The 21,509-nt window shown below is 38.6% G+C and overlaps 2 protein-coding genes across 3 annotated transcripts; one reads left to right on the forward strand and one right to left on the reverse strand.

Annotated features, from left to right (window-relative positions):
• Window positions 1–2,055: 2,055 nt before the first annotated feature.
• Window positions 2,056–10,654, reverse strand: edn3b (endothelin 3b). 2 transcript variants are annotated; one of them, XM_079226352.1, is made up of 4 exons: window positions 10,348–10,654; window positions 10,039–10,252; window positions 5,447–5,605; window positions 2,056–2,955 (listed from the first exon to the last, which is right to left on the reverse strand). In XM_079226352.1, exons 1-4 carry the CDS (start codon window positions 10,415–10,417, stop codon window positions 2,949–2,951), a joined length of 450 nt encoding a protein of 149 aa, XP_079082478.1. In that variant the 5' UTR covers window positions 10,418–10,654; the 3' UTR covers window positions 2,056–2,948. The 2 variants fall into 2 exon arrangements, with proteins under 2 accessions (XP_079082478.1, XP_079082477.1); XM_079226351.1 differs by lacking the exon at window positions 2,056–2,955 and adding an exon at window positions 3,745–4,946.
• A 6,932-nt stretch (window positions 10,655–17,586) lies between these two features.
• Window positions 17,587–20,887, forward strand: ttll9 (tubulin tyrosine ligase-like family, member 9; the record flags this gene model as incomplete). The annotated part of the gene is made up of 14 exons (XM_079225824.1): window positions 17,587–17,601; window positions 17,835–17,881; window positions 17,966–18,058; window positions 18,147–18,258; window positions 18,382–18,567; window positions 18,713–18,781; window positions 18,856–18,946; window positions 19,242–19,282; window positions 19,379–19,466; window positions 19,565–19,623; window positions 19,766–19,962; window positions 20,188–20,301; window positions 20,440–20,564; window positions 20,766–20,887. 14 exons carry the CDS (start codon window positions 17,587–17,589, stop codon window positions 20,834–20,836), a joined length of 1,308 nt encoding a protein of 435 aa, XP_079081950.1. The 3' UTR covers window positions 20,837–20,887.
• Between the last annotated feature and the right edge of the window lie 622 nt (window positions 20,888–21,509).

Genomic DNA, 21,509 nt, shown 5'->3' on the forward strand with positions numbered 1-21,509 from the left:
AGTGGGAACAACTCAAACATGAACACTCCTTACATTCCACACCTGAATGAACCAGTGTTCGCATGTTACTCCTTTCCTTGAGGTGAGATTGTCAGCTGCTTCACAATTCAAATGTTTTGGAAGACTTGGCACTGTATGATCTACCTTTGTGATGAGTCCTACAGCTCCATGCCTTGGGCCAGCAATCTCAAATATTCTGACACAAACCTCATCCTTAATGCAGCCAGGAAGTTTGTGCTTGAGCATGTACCTTGTTCTACAGATACTAAATTGCAAATGCCAGCTGCAGTGTGTGGTCAATTTGTTTCCAATTACAGGCCTTTAACTAGAAAGGTGCACTCAGTAGGGAGCAGATCTGCAACAACGACTGCTGCACAGTGTGATTGAAAGAATACAACCCACAATGTCTAACACCCTGTCGAGACCGAAGTGTTTCAGGCGTCTTTTTTACTTGCACAGCTCACACAACAGATGCGCTTTCATCTGCACTAAGCTGTGTTATCACTTGTGACCCGACAAGCCAAGGGCCGGTTAAGAGTAGTGAGTGAGGAGTCAGCAAGCAGTTAATGGGAGAATAAAACAGGCAACCAAGGGTATTTTGAGAAAGTGTGAGTCTCAGCAACCATGCAAAGTCCTTTAGCGTGCAGCCAATGCAGTGTGCTGCAGCAGAATGCAAGAGTAGCCATGGACAACACAGAGGTGCACACTCACTCCCTCACACATTGACAGGCAGACGGACAGACGGACAGACGGATACGAGCGACTGAGCGATTGCGTGAGCGACAGTGTGACTCTTCTGGCGGAGGTAATAATAATAACCTTTCCTCAATCATGCCTCTAATCTGCACCAGACCCCTAACCTTCATGGTGAGATCAAAATTAGTCCAGGTAGACACAGTACCCGGGGAGCCACGAGGAGAAAACAACATCTGTTGTGAAGTCTTCAAAACAAGCCTGCATTGCAGACTTCAGAACAGCTCTGAGGGTTGAGGGGGAATGTTCTTCAAATGCTGCATTAACAAAAAAAACTTTGTGATTTAAAAAGAGGCGCTCTGAATTTACATGAATCACAATTACAAAATATTTCATTAAATTGAATTAACATGAACAATCTTAAATTGATAGGAGGATTTTTGTTATGCTATAAATATGTTATTGTTGTTTAGAACATCTTAACATCTTAACAACACAGGTGTCAGTGTGTAGCACATAACGGCAGGAACATTCAAAATGTCATGCACAAAAATTACCTGTATGGTCCATGAGACCCCCAAAATGACTAAAAGGATGATACATTTCCTTGTTCTTTTGTTTCTGCTAAATTTAAGGAGTAAGGACCCTCGTCAGAGCTGCCCGATGCTGCGCTATGATTGGCCAGACCGCATTCAAGGTTGGTGCGTAGCTAAGGGTCATTAAATTATAAAATTTCAGGTTACAATTACAGGACCTGATTGGATGAAAGGTGTGATTGGATGTAGGTGTTTACATAATAGCTTACGTTTAATAGTAAGAGTTTAGTTTAAGTCACACAATGAACAATGTCATCTGTGGAGCTCCAGTGGTACCCACACCAGAACATTTTGATAGTTGAAAAGCAGGCTATATTTTGTTCAATGTATTAGGCCTCAACCTTGAAGTAGTTTACCATTGTGATTGCCAATACTTTTACAAAAAGATTGTCAGTCTTTCAAGGTCAGTCTAACTAGGAATTAATTAGTCTACTCCCTGAAGAGTGATACAATACAAGGTATCACTCAAATCATATCTTAAAATCCTTGACTCAAACGTGTTTTAATCATTCATATTGGCCCCAATCCAGTGGCCCAGTTAATCACAAATCACAGGGTGTAGGCCACTTGGGTTGTTTCGAGTTGTTTCGAGTTGTTTTCGAGACTTTTTAACATTACGTGAGTGTAATTTAATTTAGTAGTTTCAATGGATAACTTATGTATTCAGCCCAAAATGAGAAAGATACAAATATTGAAGGAAAATAGTGCATCATTTTGAATTTATAGCAAACGGTAATAACACCACAATATTGTTTCACATGCACATTATTTGAAAACGAAGCTCAAACGCACAAAACATACGAGACTTTAATGCATCTTTACATCCTAGAGACACAATGAGACAATGCCTTAGAGAATGGACAATTATAAATGCTACATATTTATACACCACCTCAAAAACAGAATACACACTGTTTTCCAAATATCAACATGATATTATTGCGTCTGGAAATGCTTATGTGCAAAGGTTGTCTTTTAATTGTCAGAAACCAACAAGGTTCACTGGAAGGCACAACATGTACTTTCTCTGCCTTCTCATTTAATGAACCAGAATACAAACAACAAACTGTAAGCCATGGTTGGGGCCCTGAACTATTGGAAATACTGAAATATTTCCCATGGTGAGCTTGGGAATGAGGGCTTCCTGTCTGAGCGATATTATTGGTGCCCACTGCAGAAGGTTCATGCTGAGGCTCCAGGGTAAGCTTATTTAGGCCAGACTCAGCGTGACATTCCAGGATGATAGGTGGTATTAGGGCCTCGAAGGGTCCGGTTGGTCTCACGTTCTATCTTATGAGGGAAACAGTGTTCGTATGGCAGAAATGCAGCTATTTAATGGGAAATATTTTCTCTAACTTACAACAAAATAATGAATGTATAAAAAACAACAACAATGACAAAAAAGTTAATTAGCATTACTATTATTTTGCAAATCCTGCTGTATCAAGTTCAATTATCAGTAATAACAAGATCATTTTTATAATTGTCTTGAGCAAACAAAATGCAAGTTTCTTAGTAACTATTTTTCTTTCTCCATATAACAAGAAAATGATGCTGTTACCTATCCTCTCGTTTCAGAAAACATAACTTCCTGCCTTTGTGTGTTTTCCCACCTGATTGAATCCGCCTGTGTTTATTCATCCACACCTACCCGGTGTATTAAACCCTGTGGGAAACAAAAGAACAATCTTAAATCAACAGCTGGGGAGGCACAGTAGTTTCTGTGCAATAACAATGCATTAACGTTAAATAACCTTCAAGGTTAAATAATGTTATTGAACCTTTGTATAGTTGCATGTACCTTAATTAAAATCAATGATTGAACGCACCACCTACCTACCTACGGTCAACACAGCCACAGGTGCATTCTGGATCTGACCAACATGATAAATACTAACATGTCCATAGTGAATCCCTTTAGCGGTAACTTCTGCGTACACTGAGGACATTGCACCATCAGTGAGGTGTGTGTGGACTTCTTTTTTGTTTGTCAATAATAACTGATGAGACTACAGAAGTTGATTAAGAAAAAAAATCTGACTGGCTGAGGCTGAGTGCTGGTTATGCTTTAGGAATGAACATTCTGGTTAATTCTAGTGCACTCACAGCGACAAAGGAAGGTGATTGAATGTTTATAATTGATAATCAGTGGTATGCTGAGGCTGCAAAGTGCCGTCTATAGTAATTCAATGTATTGTTGGTTTATTTATTGTTATTACTGAGGACATTTTTCCAGTGATGTATATTTTGGCATTACATTGCAATCTATTTTGTAGCTGAAAGATTATATTTAATTAAACAGTAGTAATCATAACCCCCATTTTGCATACAAGATTTAGAAAGAAAATATGTACATTTTATGTTTTGTTATAAATTAAACCACCCAACAGTATACACAAGTACATTTGAAACAATTAGTTGATTAATCCAAAACAATTATTAAAAAAAAGTAGGCTTTTACATTAATGCATGAGTAAAATGATTGAATGATATAATATATAATGATACAGACACTGAGACATTTTTCTGCATTGAGTACTTTTAGGTTTAATACTTTAAGTATATTTTCCTGATTATACTTACAGTTTTATACACCACTTTTTAGGGTTGGGCACAGCGTAATCAGATACACATACTTGCTAATAGAAACAATTCATCGCTGCTTTTGGTCTTTTCATTGGATTTGTTGACAATGAAAAAAGTGTATCGTCAGGTTACTCTTTAACATATAAGTAATCCACAGCTCCATGCAACGGTTTTAAGGATATGATGTCTGCATGTATTGTCATTACATTAGAACATGGAAGTTGTTGGACTAATGTGGGCAAGACACAACAATGGATGGCTCATTATAAAGTTCACTCCAGCTAAAGCTGTGATACAGAGTACCAGTGGTGAGGTAAAACAAAAACAAATACAGTATGACTTATAGTTTACTTCCAAAGAGCAGACATTTGATATTATTGCTGAAAGAGTGTTAAGACAAAATATGCCAACTGTCAGGGTGTGAATGCTTTCAGACTGTAATTAGTCTCATAAATCAAAGCTCAATAATATGCCCCACAGCACAAGTAAGCTTTCTCCTGTTCACATGTTTCGATATATGGCAAGATTTCGCAATATCATTCCTTGCTCCTACTTTACATGTCTCCTTGTGGCACCTTTTGTTTTCCAACATTATCATATAAATGCCTTTGTTGTCGCTTATAGGTTGATACAAGCTTACAACAAGCGTCGTCCTCAACACTGTCAGGTGTGAATACACAGGATTTGTCTGATCAAGTTTGACAGAAGAAAAGTCATTGGCTATTATTTCAGGATGGAAGTAATCCTCTTGCTGCTCTCGGGAGGAAAAAAAAGGGGATAGCCTCCAGGGATCTGTATTGAATTTGCTGAGGAGTGCTTGAAACCACACAGCCAGATGAAACTTGCTCCAAGAGTTGTGATACTGAGGAATGTCTACAGTGTTTAAACTCCAAAGTGTTTTCCATGAATGTGTACATGTGGAGGCAAGAGTTGCAATTGGAGAGGGAAGAGGGTGAAGAGGAGGGAAGGGTCCATTCCCAGAGAAGAAGAGCAGACGATGGAGAGTTATCAAACTGTCATCCAGGACCAGGGACTCTGTGGAGACTCCTGATTGGCACTGCCTGCAGGGGGCTTTAGAGAGAATATTTTACATTAAATCTGTAATATCCTAATAAAGGGCAAATTCTGTGCAGCTTCTTTTTTTTTTACTTTCCACATAATTAGCACAGCTAGCTCTGTCACTGCGACCAAAACACTCAACAAAGTCATGAGTGTTTGCTGTCCTGGCTCCTCAATGGTGGAATGAGCTCCCCATTGACTTCAGGACAGCAGAAAGTCTCTACATCTCTACATCTTCCGCCGCAAACTAAAAACACATATTTTCCAACTATACCTTGAATAAAGAAAGCACCACTTTAGTAGCACTTGAATGGTACTTGTAGCACTTTGTAGTCATGCTTTCTTGAAGAAATTGTATTTTTCTTGTTGTTCTCATGGTTAAATGCGCTTGTAAATCTAAAGCTGAATGAAATGTAATGTAATGCATGATATGATCATCTAAAAATAATGAGACTCAGAAGAATCCGATAAATGTGATGAATGTGATTTTTCACAGAAAGAATCAGACTGACCTTAGCAGGCAAAAGTTATGGCACTCAGGGTCGACATCAAGCACAGCACAGATGCAGCGCTGAGCCTTTGCCTCTTCACGGTCCGTTGCTTGTGCACTGACAGCACGTCTGATCCGCTGAGTTCCTCTGTAGCTTGACATTCCATAGGGCACCGTGCGTCTGAGAAGGTAAAACAGACAGAAGACGTGTTTTATGTCAAAGTCAAATGTGAGATAAATCACATTCTTGGGGACAAAGAAAAACAACCAATATTTAATATTGTTGGTTTTGGAGTGTGCCTAACATATCTTCTAGTTGCCCTCAAGCCAGCAGTCATATCGAGGCCTTCACAATATCGAGAGCGAGATCTAAACAGATCATGGTATGGCAGTTTCGGTTTCAATAAAAAAACATGCACATGATACATGCTTCTCAATCTCTTTTTTTAAAACATTAGCAAAAGATATTTCCCTGAACACCTTGCGCTTTGTATTAATTTATTGATGAAACCTTTTGCCAGTGAACTTTTTTTTTAGTTCAGTGATAATTTAAGTGAATATAACTTCTGTGTATCAAATACAAATTACTATGGTAAGTAATTACCATTAGCTGTATTCTGTTAATGCTGTTCAGTGTCTCTTAATCTCAATCACTGTTATTCCCAATCATCTGTTTTTTATAATCTGTGATGGATTTTGTGAACAAAAAAATACAAAGGAACAAAGAGGATGGAGAGTCTGCTACATCTGTGCATAGCTGAGAAAGGTCTGGCCCTGATCCATCAAGTCTGTTTTCAAGACATTTGAAATGAACTGCTTTCTCCCGTAGATATGCCAGATTATATCAGATTGCCTGCTGCCCCTATCTGATACCTGCCAATATAGCAAGTTAAAAGAAAACACTTTACATTGTAATGTAGAGTTTGGGTGACAGGAAGAGTCAGACAGGATATGTGCACACTGAGACTTGGAAGTTAAACCACAGTTGATACTCTGGAACTTTTGGGAGGCTTCCCTATTCATGCTGAGCTTTTTTATCTATACCTTGAAAGAGTCAGAGTCATTTTTTTAAGTATCTATTCCAGTGCCGCGCTGCGCAAAATGTAAGCAGACATATAGGAAAACACACCTATCGTCAGTCATTAAACAATGTCAATTTGTCCAAACTTGCTTAGCAGTAAAGTTTGCTGCCAACAACAGCTTCGGCACAAGAAGAAAGAGGAAGCAAGAATGCTTTCTTACTGTCTTGCCAAGGAGTGTGATATGCAGTTAGGCGGTAGCAAAACAAATTCCTTGAAACATGAATGCGTTGAAAATTATATTTTAAAGTATTGCTAATAATCTGTGTTGTGCTAGGCCACATGTTGAACACACTTTGTGTAAGCACATGTGTGAAAAATAATAATATAATATTTCCATGGTTCCTCATTAATTCACATGGTGAGAGGCAAGATGTAGTGGCATCTAGTGGTGAGGATGTAGATTGCCTACCAACTAAATACCCTCCACTCACCAGGATACAGTGGCCTTCAGGGATATTTTTAGGATTTTATTAATAATAGGATCTTCTCTTATTGATACTCAGCCCTTTTTTTGACCAAATATTAGCTTTTGACATTATATAAAATATAAAGCATATCATTATAATATATAATTTCTTCTCTTATTGATACTCGGCCCTTTTTATGACCAAATATTTGCTTTTGACATTGTATAAAATATAAAGCACATCATTATAATATATAATTTTAAACAATTTTAAAAGCAAATCATCTCAGAACAGGATTATATTTTATTTTTGTTTCTAGAGCAGCAACAGTAATTTTTACAATGAAGTAATTCATAAAATAAATCATAAATGTCAATAAGAGAAAAAAATTCCTGAGTGAAGTTGATAAAGAACGAAAAACATCATATCAGTCATTCCACCTGTCCTCTGTCCTCCTCCCTCTGATGTAAAACATGGCCTGCAGGTATACCGCTCACAGAGAAAGAGAGAGGGGTGGGGGGGTTTACAAGAACAAATAAGCTAAAAAGTTAGATTACAGACAAACAGCTTTTGCCTTAGCTTGTTTGTGAAAATTAGCTATTAGTCGAGCTAGCATACTGTGCTTGTGTAAACATACCAGCGGTGGACGAGAGATTCCAGACAGAGCAGATTAAAATAGGATTTCCTTCTGTTTATGTTAATGCTTGTTTAGCAGACATATTGATAACGTATTGGCTTTTTACTTGCAAATGTATTACACTTTAAGTAATGTGCGTAGTTGTCGTCAACTCTAGTAATCTTCACTTCACCTTCACTTCAGTGTTTCCCCCGACACCTCCGCGCTGACTTTGCATTGTCTGTGTGTGTGTGTGTGTGTGTGTGTGTGTGTGTGTGTGTGTGTGTGTGTGTGTGTGTGCATGTGTGTGTTTGTGTGTGTGTGTGTGTGTGTGCATGTGTGTGTTTGTGTGTGTGTGTGTGTGTGTGTGTGCATGTGTGTGTGTGTGTGCTTGGAGAAGCTCAGCCCCAACAAAGAGAGCAGAGGAGATGCATGTTACAATGTGACAGTAAATTACACAGAAACATCCAACAGTACTGATAAAAAGCTCCTGTTACGCCGAGGCTAATCAATACTTCGGTCTTTAAGAATTTAGTACCAGGGCTCGTTTAATTATGAGTTTCGGTACCCATCCCTATCCTTAACAGGAGCCGGTCCATGTAGATATAAATGGCTTTTCCAAAACCAACGAAAACACTACGATTCTTAGTTTTCAGGTCGTTATAAACTATGATAACAAAATTACAAGAAATAAAATCCCCCTTAATGTTGCACACTGTTCTTTTAAAACATGCAAATATTACCTAATAAAACCAACGAATGCATATGAACACTAAAAGATTAAAAGAAAGGAAGAGTGACAGTTATCGGCTCACTTTTCAATTGTTGGTTCAATTCTTCACAGAGATTGCAATTTGTATAGCCTTGGGGAGGGAATTCCACAGTTTTGGAGAACGATTTAAAGAAACGCTGAGGTGTCTCCTTTCTTTTTTCATTTAGGTTATTTAAGTTCAATGTTCCAGGATACAAGGTGAGAGCGATTATGATTTAGGGGAGATTATCACGTTTAAAAAGCTTGGGACTGTTCAAAATCTTTTTTTTATTATCCACAAAGGGGATCCCTGCTGCTACACTATCTTTCTGCCAGATGTGTAGCAAGCGAACATGGCTAAATTATACATCTCCAAAACAAGTGGCTGATTAAGGGCCTTGCAATCTTCACCAAGGCCCACGGTTCATAGTCACCAGGAGTGGAAAAGACCCGGGATTTCCAACTTCCACTCAGGTGGGGCTACTCCTCCTCCTTCCATCCCAGGGGACATATGGATGAAATCCGATCACCGCCAGCAGTGATGAAACTGGATAATTATCCAGAGCTGAGCATTAAGGAGAGGAGGGAAGCTGGGACCATGATGTCCATAAACAGAAGTTCCCAGGAGACCGATAGGTGTAGTGCTGTGACTGCACATTTGAAAACTCCATAATTAACTGCCCACATCTTTTTAGGGGCTGTTTCAAGGCTATGATATTGGTCTTCAGCTTGGAGTGAGCAGGTAGGTATAGTTCCTGCGCACATCGCCCCTCATAGATAACCATCCACCAACAGGCAATCTGAAGACTCACGGCTGCAGCTACACTTTTATATACCAATATTAAGTCATAGATATTCAGATTTGCCCTCCCAGAGGCTTACGGCCAGACATGGAGAAGGAGAGAGCTGATCAGTGCTCCATTTATTTGTAATGGTAAAAAGTTTGGACAGTATGGTGTCTTTCCACTGACTGTGTCTGTATGTCCCCCACGCTTATTGACACCATTGCTCCGTTCGGGACTCTCTACTCAAAGATGCTTCCCAGTGAAAAGCTTGGGGAAGTGGCTGGGAGCTGAGAGCTGCACTTTATCATAAGTGGTGAAGTTACAATTGCGTAGACAATAAGCCACACAATAGTGTGATTTATGCCTGATCAGAAGTGATATTAGTTACTCTAAGTTTTCCACATCCAATGAAGAACAGCACACAGCCGCTAGTCGAAACGTATTCTCACCCAGAGATCTGAGTCCCAAACTGGGACATGTGTGTCTGTCAGGCGGTCTGAATAAGGTAATGCACAGCAGATTATAGGGTGCCGCATTTTGTTTTGATCTATTGTTACTTCATTCTCATTCAGGAAAGATGCCTAAATGGAACTAATAAATATCACCATGAAACTACCCCAGTTTATTATTTCCCCTTAGTCACGTATTATTTGTATTACATGCTTTCTGAAATGTTATTTTTAAATATGAAAATGATGTATTACCAAATTAAATATGTGCTTTTCCAGAACAGAAATCTGAACAGTTGATATACAAATACATTTCCAACACGGCATACAGAAAAGCAAGAAATGGTGCAGAAAAATTCACCAAAATTGAAAAAATTAAATGTTTACCTCTTTTTGGCAGGCCCCTAATAGTGTCTAGTGTTCAAACGAAGCCTCCGCCCTTACTTCCGTAATAATAGCAAGGCCAGGTGGATTATTGGAGAAATAGGCAATAGATATATGTTATAGTATAAAGCATGTCTTACTCGGGAGTGTTGATCCAGATGATATCCAAGTGGCAGTAGTAGACGCACTCTTTATCCTTGTAAGAGTAGCAGGTACAGCGCTTCTGTCTGGACTTTGCCTCCGTTGCATCAGACAGTAAACCTGCGGACCTCCCGGAGACAAACGCCGCGCTGGAGTCTGGGAGACTCGCGGGGTTGACCTCGGATGTCACCGAGGCGTCGGAAGTCAAAACACCTTGTTTAAAGAAACACGTTAGAAATAAAGTTATAATCAAGTAAATAAATAAATAGCGGGGGAAGGTTACCTTGCCGACATAAAACGTAACCTACCTTGTAAGAGAATTAATGCAAGCATTTTGAAAAGCATGGTTCTCGCGAGGATGGATAGTGTCCTTGTCATGTCAGATATTCCCAAAATGAATCATAGCCCGATGAGCACTTGTCAAATTAATCTCCCACCAGCACCGAGGAGAACTCCATTTACTTTTGTGGAGATGTCCATGTGCAGCTAATCCCTCACGGTCCAGATGTTAAATAACGGATCAGAGGATGCTGGACGCAGTTCCTTTTATATGCATAGCTTCGTGTCATAAGTCACACCTGTAGCATGCACATTATAAAGTGAGAGCAAACTGCGGTTTTCTAAAAACGTCACCCAGCAAAAACAATGTTGTTATGGCGATATGTGGAGCAAAGAGAGCAACGATGCTCCTAAAAGTCACTTCGCAAACTAAAGCCCAAATCAAAGGTAAAAGGCTTAGGAGAGGCTTGGGTACACGCCCACGCCTGCATGCTGTTAGAGCAACTCTGCCAAATAAAGCAACTCTGCAGTGTGCGTGTGTGTGTGTGTGCGTGTGTGCGTGTGTGCGTGTGTGTGTGTGTGTGTGTGTGTGTGTGTGTGTGTGTGTGTGTGTGTGTGTGTGTGTGTGTGTGCACTGAGATGAACTATTCGCCACTTGAGTTTATGTTGATGCATAACATGTAAAATGATCCACTTATCTTTTTGACAGCTAATGGAGGCGATCATCCAGCAACACTTTAAGTAAGTAGTAAAGTAATCTGTCCTGTTTATGATGATGAATTTCCCGTATTGGTTGTTGTAGTTAATTTATAAAACAGAACCACACAAGTAAAAGCAGAGATGCAGTATAGTAATACTACTACTAAGAATGTTATTTACAGACAAAAGAGGTCACAAAGTGCTGCACAGTTAAAAAACACAGTAAAAGCACATTCAAAAATGGAGGAGTAAAAAAAGACAAAACAAATAGTGAAAATAAATAAATAAAAACAGATAACACAGATAAAAGGCAGGTCATATCAAGTATTTAAAACAAATGCCAGCGTAAACAGGTAGGTCTTGAGTTGTTTTTTAAAAGACATTACTGAATAAGCAAACCTTATTCACACACCTCACCAAATAATTACTCTTGACACTCAATTACAAGCCTAATAAATAAAAAACAACATGGTGTGAACATGATCCAATGGAGAGTAAAGGGTAAGTGTATGTCGCAGAACGTTTTTAAAACAATGCTGACATCCCTATTTATGATCAATATGCTACTGTTTCCAGGCCGAGAGGACTGATAGGGAGAGCTATAGGTTCATGTCAAGTGTTATAGTTTGAGGTGGTATACACTGTAGTGTGAGGGTCTAAAAGTTTTCTCTGTGACAAATAATACAATTAGACTGTACAGACATCTGTGTTTGCATGTATGTAACTGGAGTATGCGCTAATCTACATTTGCATTTTCAGACATTTTGGGCAGGGGGCCAGATCAGGGACAGACTCATGGGAGGGAATACACCTCTCTCTCTCTCTCTCTCTCTCTCTCTCTCTCTCTCTCTCTCTCTCTCTCTCTCTCTCTCTCTCTTCTCATAGGATCCCCACATGTAGTTATGATGTATGTGCGACATAGACGTCAAGCAGCCAGTGACTGAGGCATTTACAGTGTCATGAAAGGTAAGAGGGCAGCGATGAAATATTCGTCAAATACATTTGTATGTGAAACATACCTTAACTGGCTCAATCATGGAACTGGGAACTTTAGGGAATTTGAAGGAGATATTGTGTGCCTGTGTAACTGGAAAAAGGCCATCAGATAGTATGAGGGTGTACCCTAACCTCTCAGATCGCTCTTATGAAAACAAACTGTGAGCCTCTGACTCCGATTTCTTTTCTTGAGGCGATCATTACCATCAAACACCAGACTGCCATAAACAACTGGATCAGAGGATAAGAGAGGAAACCTGTTTTACTCTCATGCAACTGTACGATCCATAAAACTTTTAAATAATAATCTAAAGATGAACTAAGAGATGTAGAATTTCAAAGATAAAGTTTTCCTGCTGAGCTTGAGATTACGTACTCACACATGCACAGACACATACATTTAAACATAGAAAACACAAATGCATTTACATGAAGCAAATAGGTACACCTTTATGGGAAGATTGGGGCATTAGATGCTATGGCATGATGATCCAAAGCCCCCATACTGTTAACCCTCTCCCCCTCTGGGTATAAATGTCTTGGATTTGTACTTTGCTACTAAGGCTTAAACCTAAATCTGTCTGACTCATGATTGCCCTCTAGTTCTTTCCAGATTCCCTTAGGCTAGGGTTTGTGCCATACCCCAATTCTCTGGCTCCTTCCCCACACTGGGAATTCCAGATAAATGAAGACCACATTTTGTTTTATTTCCCCTGACCAGAGTTTGTGGAAACAGAATTATGTCAGAAAACATTTGACTGTATGTGGTTTAGCAGTTAATTGATGCTTGCATACTTTCAAGTTATCATTCTGGGGTATTTCTGTGAAGGATCTGGTCTGATGAATCTGAATTTGCTGTGTTTGTCACTTTATATATTGCATTATGCAACACTTTCAGCTACTTAAATTGTTTACCTCTTGTTCATCAGCAATGCCATTGTGGAAATCAATTCTGGACCCACCAAGTTTTCCCAACAGGAAACTCCTGGTATTTCCAAGATGGCTGTAATAGTTCTACAGAATCTTTGTTTTTGTTTTTTTACATCATATACCAACATATGTACTGTATGTCCACTTTCTGCCTGCCAACATCTGCTTATATAGAGTTGATTATAGGGCAGCAGGAAACCCATCACAATGGCTTATTTGGGAGAATGTAATACATCTCAGACAGATTCCAGCTGCCACTCTACTCACTCCTGTTTTTCTTGGCTTCCTCGTATGTTTTAGAAGAAAGCATTACCCCACGGAGTGCTGTGTAGCTACTGAAACAATATACAGGTGGCATTAACATCTCAGAGGCTGCAGATATGTGAGACTGTTGAAGTGAACACGAGGATCTGTGATGTAAAACGGTTCTTTACATCTGCTAAAGGTATGAAGATCAAACACAGAAAGAAAGTGGATTCAACTGTGATACAGAGTCACTGATACATGGAAACCTTTTTCAATATAGACAAAAGCCACACTGCTCTTTATTTCTGTCATAAGGATCAGACCGACATGTGTTACTCACCGTATCAGACAGATGAATCTCATCGGAGATAGTAATAAATAAGAGGACACCAGTGCACACAGACACCTAAATAAGCCCACCATAAGGGCAATCATGTCCTGACAGTTTGTCAATTACATTTGCACTCTAGCAGCATTGGTCAGGTATTATTTTAGCAATGATATGCAGGTCAGAGACAATTTTCCATGTCACAACAGTAGGTTTGACCTCATCTATGCTGCTTATCACCTCTTTCACCCTTTAACCTTAGTTGTCTTTGCTTACTTGACCTGAATCTATGACATACCAGATGTGTGTCCTCTGCACAAGAAGAGGGGCTGGAACAGAGGAGAGTCATGGGTAAAAACACCTCAGGTCGAGCTCAACTTTCCACCAAACAGAACATCTTAGGATTCTAGCTCTAACGTTGGCAAGATGCATCTCTTACGAGAACCAGCTGATGACCCTGGATACCAACGATTTGCTTTGTGGTCACTGTTGAGGAGCAAATGGTTTACCAGGACTGATGATTATCACTCCCTGGGAATCAAAATGATGATGATGATGATGATGATGATGATGATGATGATGATGATGATTATGATGATGATGATGATGATGATGATGATGATGATGATGATGATGATGATGATGATGAAAAAGTCCCACTGGCATTTGTATTATCAGTATTTTCAAACTCTGCCAGTCAAGGAGGGCTTTCCAAAGAAAATTACACTTTAACTAACAATATAAATTGGACAATTAAGTTGGAATTGAATTTAAATCCATAAGAAAATACAGGCTACATTGAAAGAGACAAACCCAAGGATTGCTCCTCTAAAACAATTTCCATTCCAAGATACAGGAGATGGAATTGTTTTTTCATGTTGCAAAAGGTCAAGAGTATATGTGGTTACCCCAAAATGATAAGCACATTAGGTTCAGCTACTGATATAAGTGATCTGAACTGATGACTGCCAAACCAAACCCCCATTGCACCGAAATGTAGCAAATCTGCCTCAAAATAAATGCTTGTTGAGAGGTTGATCCCTGATTGTCATCTATGGTTTAACTGATTGTTAAACCGAGTTTTGCTGTGGTTGAGTTGTGAAAGGCGTGGAGTGAATGCAATTCTCCAAGGACTTAACTTCTGTCTGACATAAAAAACACAAAGTACTCAACTTGGAATGGATATTGCTCTGCAGTATTGAAGTAAAGGGAAACTCCTGACATTGGAAGCAACATCAATTTTTGCAAGGATAATACACTAGTTCTACTATTTTGTGTTTGAAAACACGGGTATGATGTGGTTTGCTGAAATATATTTTTTTTTCAGGACAATTAAAAATATCTCTGAAAATAACTGTGAGCAGCTGAGAAATTCAAACTTTTGGTTTAGATTCTCAGACAGACTTTAAACACATGTCTTATGCCAAAGTTGATAATTTGATTGATTGGAACAATGATATTCTTGTTTATTACAACCAGCCGTCAATACATATGACATATATAGCTGATCTGGAGGAAATGGAAATATGTATTGTCACTTTTTTAGAGACTAAATTAACCCACAAATGCAACATTTCCTCTGCAGAAAGCACGATCAAAGGAAAGATGCCAGAGAATGATTTGTTTCTGAGGCCCAAGCAGATGATGTTGATGCAGTTTGAAAGAAACTGATGTCATCTTATCAAACTGCATAGCTGGGTATTAGCACTACCACATTTCACTTTTCTTGTCTGCTCTTTATCTTTGCCATCATTAGAAATATTAAACAAATTCCTATATGACAGCACTAGGAAAACAAAATCTGTTCTTCCAACCATATGTTATGTTTAGTACAAGCAAGCCGAGTTGTTCCAGGATCAACTAACTTCACAATAGTAATGTACATCACTTTCTACCCTCGCTCTGTCCCAGGTTCAGTAACGTATCTGTCCCTAAAGACCCCCAGGTTCCTGTCTCCCTGCTTCTAGACTGCTAAATATACATTCTCATGTTCCTAACGGTTCCCTTGGTTGCCATACATCTATATCCGTCATTAGTAAACCCTCCACTAATTGTTCTTTGACAGCTTCCTTTCTTTTACCACCTGGGTGGGATATTCTGTTTCCAATGCGCACAATTGAGATGGTGTCTCTACAAACAGGGAACTTTTCTTTGCCTGTGCTTTAAGGTTAGAAGGTTAGGGCTACCAAAAGGGCACATTTTGCGTTGGTGATTTGAAGAACAGATGACAACAGTAAAAACCTATATCAGATTATGGGTATGTCTATATGTTGATACATTTTAAGACACACTTACATTTTCCTTCCACAGTTGATTATTTGATTAGCGGTGGATGAATGAGAAAGAAAAAAGCCACAGCAACAGGATATGAAACAATAATTTTCCCATTTATTTAGCTTTGCATGGAATCTGACTCAAGGAAAAGACCCTTTGACGGAATGGACATCAAGGCATTTGAAGCAATAAATGTAAATGTTTTTATGAATTGGGTATATATTCAGCTGTTATGCTTCATGACGAAGAAAAAGGGAAGAATCCCTTACCCTGTACCCCAACCCTCCATGGCTTTATCCCATAAACAACAACCAAAGGACCCATGAGATATGTTTAAGCCAATTTGTTCGATGAAAGTATAATGCACGCAGAAAAAAAAACAGGAAGCATAAACAAATTAGATGCAATCCATTAGCCAATGGATGATAAGTGAGGAGCTGAGTATGCAGGGCAGTGTACTTTCGCAATGTCCTATGGAGGGTCCTTCTTAACCTTTAGAGATCAAAGGTCAAAACTCTCTTTCACTCCAGACTATTTTCTTTTATAATCTTCCTGTCGTGGTAAATTGCTGGATGCAGTGACAGGCCATTTGTCCTTCAGCCATGTTTTGTTATCTTAAATCATCAATCTTTCAATATTTTCAACATGAATCTATAAATGTTGATGTTCTCTCTTTATATTCATGTATTTTATTAAAATGAAATAGTTTAAGGGACAAATCCTAAACAATGTTACTATTTGTGTTGATTTGTCATGTAATACTTTTGGCTGGATGGATGGAGTTGGTAATCCACTGCATCTATGCATTTGCAAAGTTAAAACAAGTTTGGCTAATTTTGACCTGAACTCTATTTTGTAATCCATTCACATAACCCAACTAAACAATATATAGATGTGTCAATTGCTTTGCTTAAACACAGATTATCTTTTGCAGAAAGTAAAACATGTTAATAGAAAATAATTACACGTCAAGTGTACTGACAAAGGCTCTCAGTTAGACGAGGTTTTGGCGCCGCTAAGTGGTGATTTTAGAGTAGGGTTCAGATAAGATAAAATAAGATATTCCTTTATTAGTGCCCCAGTGGGGATATTGCAGGATTACAGCAGCAGACGGGTAAAGTGCACATAAGAGACACATCGTAAAACATTAAAAACAAGTAATATAAATAAACAGTAATAAAAACAGTAAAAAAATCCACAAATAGTATATATACTGACAGAATAATATGTATTTATATTGTACAGTTGGGGTGATTAAAGTGACCAAAATGATTGAAGTGTTGTTATTTTTGGTTGGGTTGAGTGATTTAACGGTTTTTATTGGTAGACTTGTGAATACAATGAAATCATCGTTTATAAATCATATTAACGAGAACCACATTAGACAAGCAAAAGAGAAATCAACCATATAGGCACGCACAATGCAAACTTCTGCTCTTGAAATGTATGTTTTTCTTTTCTTTTTTATATTACAGATTAATTTAATACTGTGAATACTGTGTATTACAAATAACCCGACAACGTGCCTCATCTTCAAGGGGGTTTAATAATGACTGTAATACGTCAAGGGACAGAATTGACAGAATCAACAATACTACGGAAAGAGCAACAGGACATCCCCGTTGTCGTTTGGTACGACGTGTTTCCATAGCATCAGTTATCAAACACTACGTTGACTCGGTAGCTAGCTATCTTAGCTTAATTGATAACTAGATTATATCTTATTACTTACGCATATTTTAATACTACGTTAGTTAATTATCATAGTTTCAAACATTTCATAGCGTGCGCTTTCATGTCAAAATACAAGGTAAAGAGAAAGCAGTGTGTGTCACGGTACGTTTTGTGGTCTTGTTGGCTTGGCCACGTTACCTACCCATAAGTTAACCTAATGAAGAGTAGTGGTTACATAAGACTAACCTATACATATATTTACCCGTTTGAATGAATTTGCAAGTAATTGGATACAGTTAAGGTAGTTGGGCTTTGGCCCTAAGCCAATTAAATAGGCTAAATCTTGGTTTGCTTCCTTCACTACTGCAGACTTATGGATACAAAGGTTCCTATGACTTTGGCAAAAGTGAGGAGCGGTAAGTGTTGTTCTCTAGAAGGTTTCAAATGATCAGCTATTGTCTAATACTGGTAACAGTTACTAAATCCTAATGTCTCCTCAGGGAGGGAAGGTGTTGTGTCCGTTACAAATGCGGCCAACTCAACACCATACAGGGCGTCCTACGCCAAAGACCAGGTTGGGTTGAAGTCAAAGAGTGAGTCCTGCTGTCTGTTCATCGTCAAATCAGCTTTTTTTTGGTCATATTTGTGGCTTGAATCTGGTATGTACTCTTTTCCTCACAGTGAAGGAGAATGGGACTTCCACTGGTGTGATGTGGGCTGGCTCAGGGAGAATTTTGATCATTCATATATGGAGGAACATGTCAGGATAAACCACTTTCGCAACCATTATGAGGTGAGGCAGCATTCATTTAGCATGCTTACAACTACACTGGAGATTGAACAGTAGTACACATAAATCATTCATGTCATCTGAAGTCACGTCGTCTTTTTCTGTGTTTCTGTTTTTATGTTACAGTTGACTCGCAAAAACCTCATGGTGAAAAACCTCAAAAGATACCGAAAATATCTCGAAAGGGATGTTGGCCGCATGGAGGCCTCGAAATGTGATTTCTTCCCCTGCACCTTTGCACTGCCCAGCGAATATCATCTCTTTGTTGAGGAATTCAAAAGAAGTCCTGGTAGCACCTGGATCATGAAGCCGGTAAGCTCAAGTAGACCATACATGTGATCCAATGCAATAAAAGGATATTTAATGTAGTGTTTGGATGACGTTAGAAGTTAAAATGAAGTTAGCACCACATAACATTTAAATTATGAAAATGAACCGGTCCGGTATGTTTATTTAGGTCGCAAAATCTCAAGGGAAAGGCATTTTCCTATTCAGGAAACTGAAAGACATCATGGATTGGAAAAAGGTAATGTGTATTTATTTCATCAAGAAATTAGGTGTCAATTAAATGACTCATCCAATAATATTGTGTTTACACAGGATGGCACCCGCTCGGAGGAACAGAAGGATGCAGCTCAAGTGGAAAGCTATGTGGCTCAACGCTACATCGAGAACCCCTACCTAATTAATGGTTGGCAAAATTTGCAATGTACACAGGAATTTGATTTAGTAATATAGCGTTGTAAAACCAAGGTTTAAAGAAAAAAGTTAAAGAAAGATAAATACAATAATTATATCTAGTTGATAATGAAACACTGCTATGTTAAACACACTATACTGAATGGAATTTAATTTAATAACCATCAAATGTTCTTACAGATGAGTAACAAAAACATAACATTGACAAATTGGAACAGGAGGATGACTGAGCAAATGTAATTAGATCTATAGCCATGCTTACTTTTTTTAACTTTTTGTCCCCACAGGCAAGAAATTTGATCTGAGGGTCTATGTACTGGTCACATCCGTATGTATTTGACCTTGTAAATTACAATGTTTACACACATTGTAAATATTGCGGCATTTGTGAATCAATCTGTGTGCATGTGTGTTTTTCTTTCAGTATGTTCCCTTGAAGGCCTGGCTATATCGAGATGGGTTTGGCCGCTTCTCAAGCACCCGCTTCTCCCTGAGCAGTATTGATGACAAGTGTATTCTTTTTTCCCCATCATAATTTTTTGTCTCATAAAATATTCATTCAAAGTTAGTTTTAAATAACCCGGTTATACTACTTAGCGCCTCTCATCAGATATGCACCTCACCAATGTGGCCGTTCAGAAAACAGCACCGGACTATGACCCTGAAAAGGTGTGTAATTCAACAACCACAGAATAAGTATAAGATCATTTTGCTGCATATTTTTGTCAGTTTATTTTGCTGAATCTTCTCTCCTTTAACCAGTTATTTCTCCACTTAATTTCTGCATCGTTTTTTATTAATCTCTAAATAGGGATGTAAGTGGCAGATGCAACAGCTTCGAAGATACCTGACTGCAAAGCATGGCAGAGAGACTGTAGAATCCCTTTTTGAAGAGATGGATAACATCTTTGTCCGCAGTCTACAGAGTGTACAAAAGGTCATCATCAATGACAAGCACTGCTTTGAGCTCTATGGGTATGACATTCTACTGGATCAGAACCTCAAACCGTAAGTCCTCACAAAATTCATCATCACCGACACAAATCCACTTGCAAACATGCACTAAGACAAGCATGCTCACAAAGAGGCACAGACCAGCAAATTTTTTTAAAACAATTTTGTAACAATCATTTGCTTGCTAACAATCTTTCTGTGCTCATGGATTGGCCTAATGCCGGCTCAAAAGACTAAGTAAATATCTGGTGAATGTCATCCCCCTCTGTCTTTTTGCAGGTGGTTAATTGAGGTGAACGCGTCCCCGTCACATACACCCAGTAGTCAAGAGGATTACGAGATGAAGTGCCGGCTGCTGGAAGACACTTTGAATGTTGTTGATATGGAGGGAAGGTAAAGATCGCTTTGTCATTGCGTGTTTGCCTTTTGTCATCAGGAGACCAGACATTTTATTATAGTCATCAGAATCTTTATTTGATAATCACCAATCAATACAAATTTTAATTAACTGTTTTTTATTCTTCTCATTAGGCTGGCTGGCAAGGAGAAAAGGGTGGGTGGCTATGATCTCATGTGGAACGATGGGCCTGTCTTTAGAGAGGACGTCAACCTCGAAACATTTGGCAGTTCGTGTTTCACTGCCAACACACACTTGGGTAACTTAACTGTGCTGCTAGTACAAACTTTTTGAGGCAACAATAATCAAAGTTTTTGGAGATTATTAAAAAAAATCTGATAAATGTGCATAAGTATATACAATTAAGACCATGGCATTTGATTGTGTGGAAAAACTGTTATTATGCTATTATTACATTAAAATAATAAAGCTGCAAACACACATCTGCTCTTTGTTGCAGGGTGCGTGAATGACAGGGAGAAACAGCTTCGTCGGCTTCTAAAACCATTTCCAGCACAGAAGAGGATGTAACACATGTATCATTTTTATGTCCCACCAAAATAGTACTTTGTATGTTTCTGGGAGAAGAGAGCTAAACACAAATAACTGAAAAAATATTAGTAATATTTCACACAAAATGAGCTTTCTGTGATGATCAAGCACTTGGGTTGAAATTTGAACATGCAAATGAATGAAAACTCAATTTTCTTAAAACTACAGCCTACTACCAAACCGTGTCATTCTTTCTGTCGCAGAGTTACGTTTGGGATCTTAGCAAAGCCTCAGAAACAAGAACAGTTCAACTGTTTATCACTGCTTCACATGTTACAAAGAATGGCCAGTGAATAAATATCCCTTGAGTGCAAAACATTTATTTTTATGCCTTACAAATACTTGCATTCAACATTGAGAAAATACATACCACAATCTTTCTGCGTGCATTGTCAACATAATGTACACATTTCTTAATATCGCCCCTCCTGTATGGCTTTAATACTTTACATGAGTTTAAGTAAAGCGGTGCAATCTCAATATATATCACATGTTTTACATTGATGTAGTGTTTCCATGAATCCGGTGCACATGGTAAATCACAACAAACAGATAAGACACTCTAATGTAAACACAGTGTTCTACAGACTTCAAGTACGCAGTGTGATATGGATGTGATATGTATAACATTACCATGTTACAGCATTACAGC

The sequence above is a fragment of the Taurulus bubalis genome (genome assembly GCF_910589615.1).
Source record: "Taurulus bubalis genome assembly, chromosome: 11".
Classification (NCBI taxonomy): Eukaryota; Metazoa; Chordata; class Actinopteri; order Perciformes; family Cottidae; genus Taurulus; species Taurulus bubalis.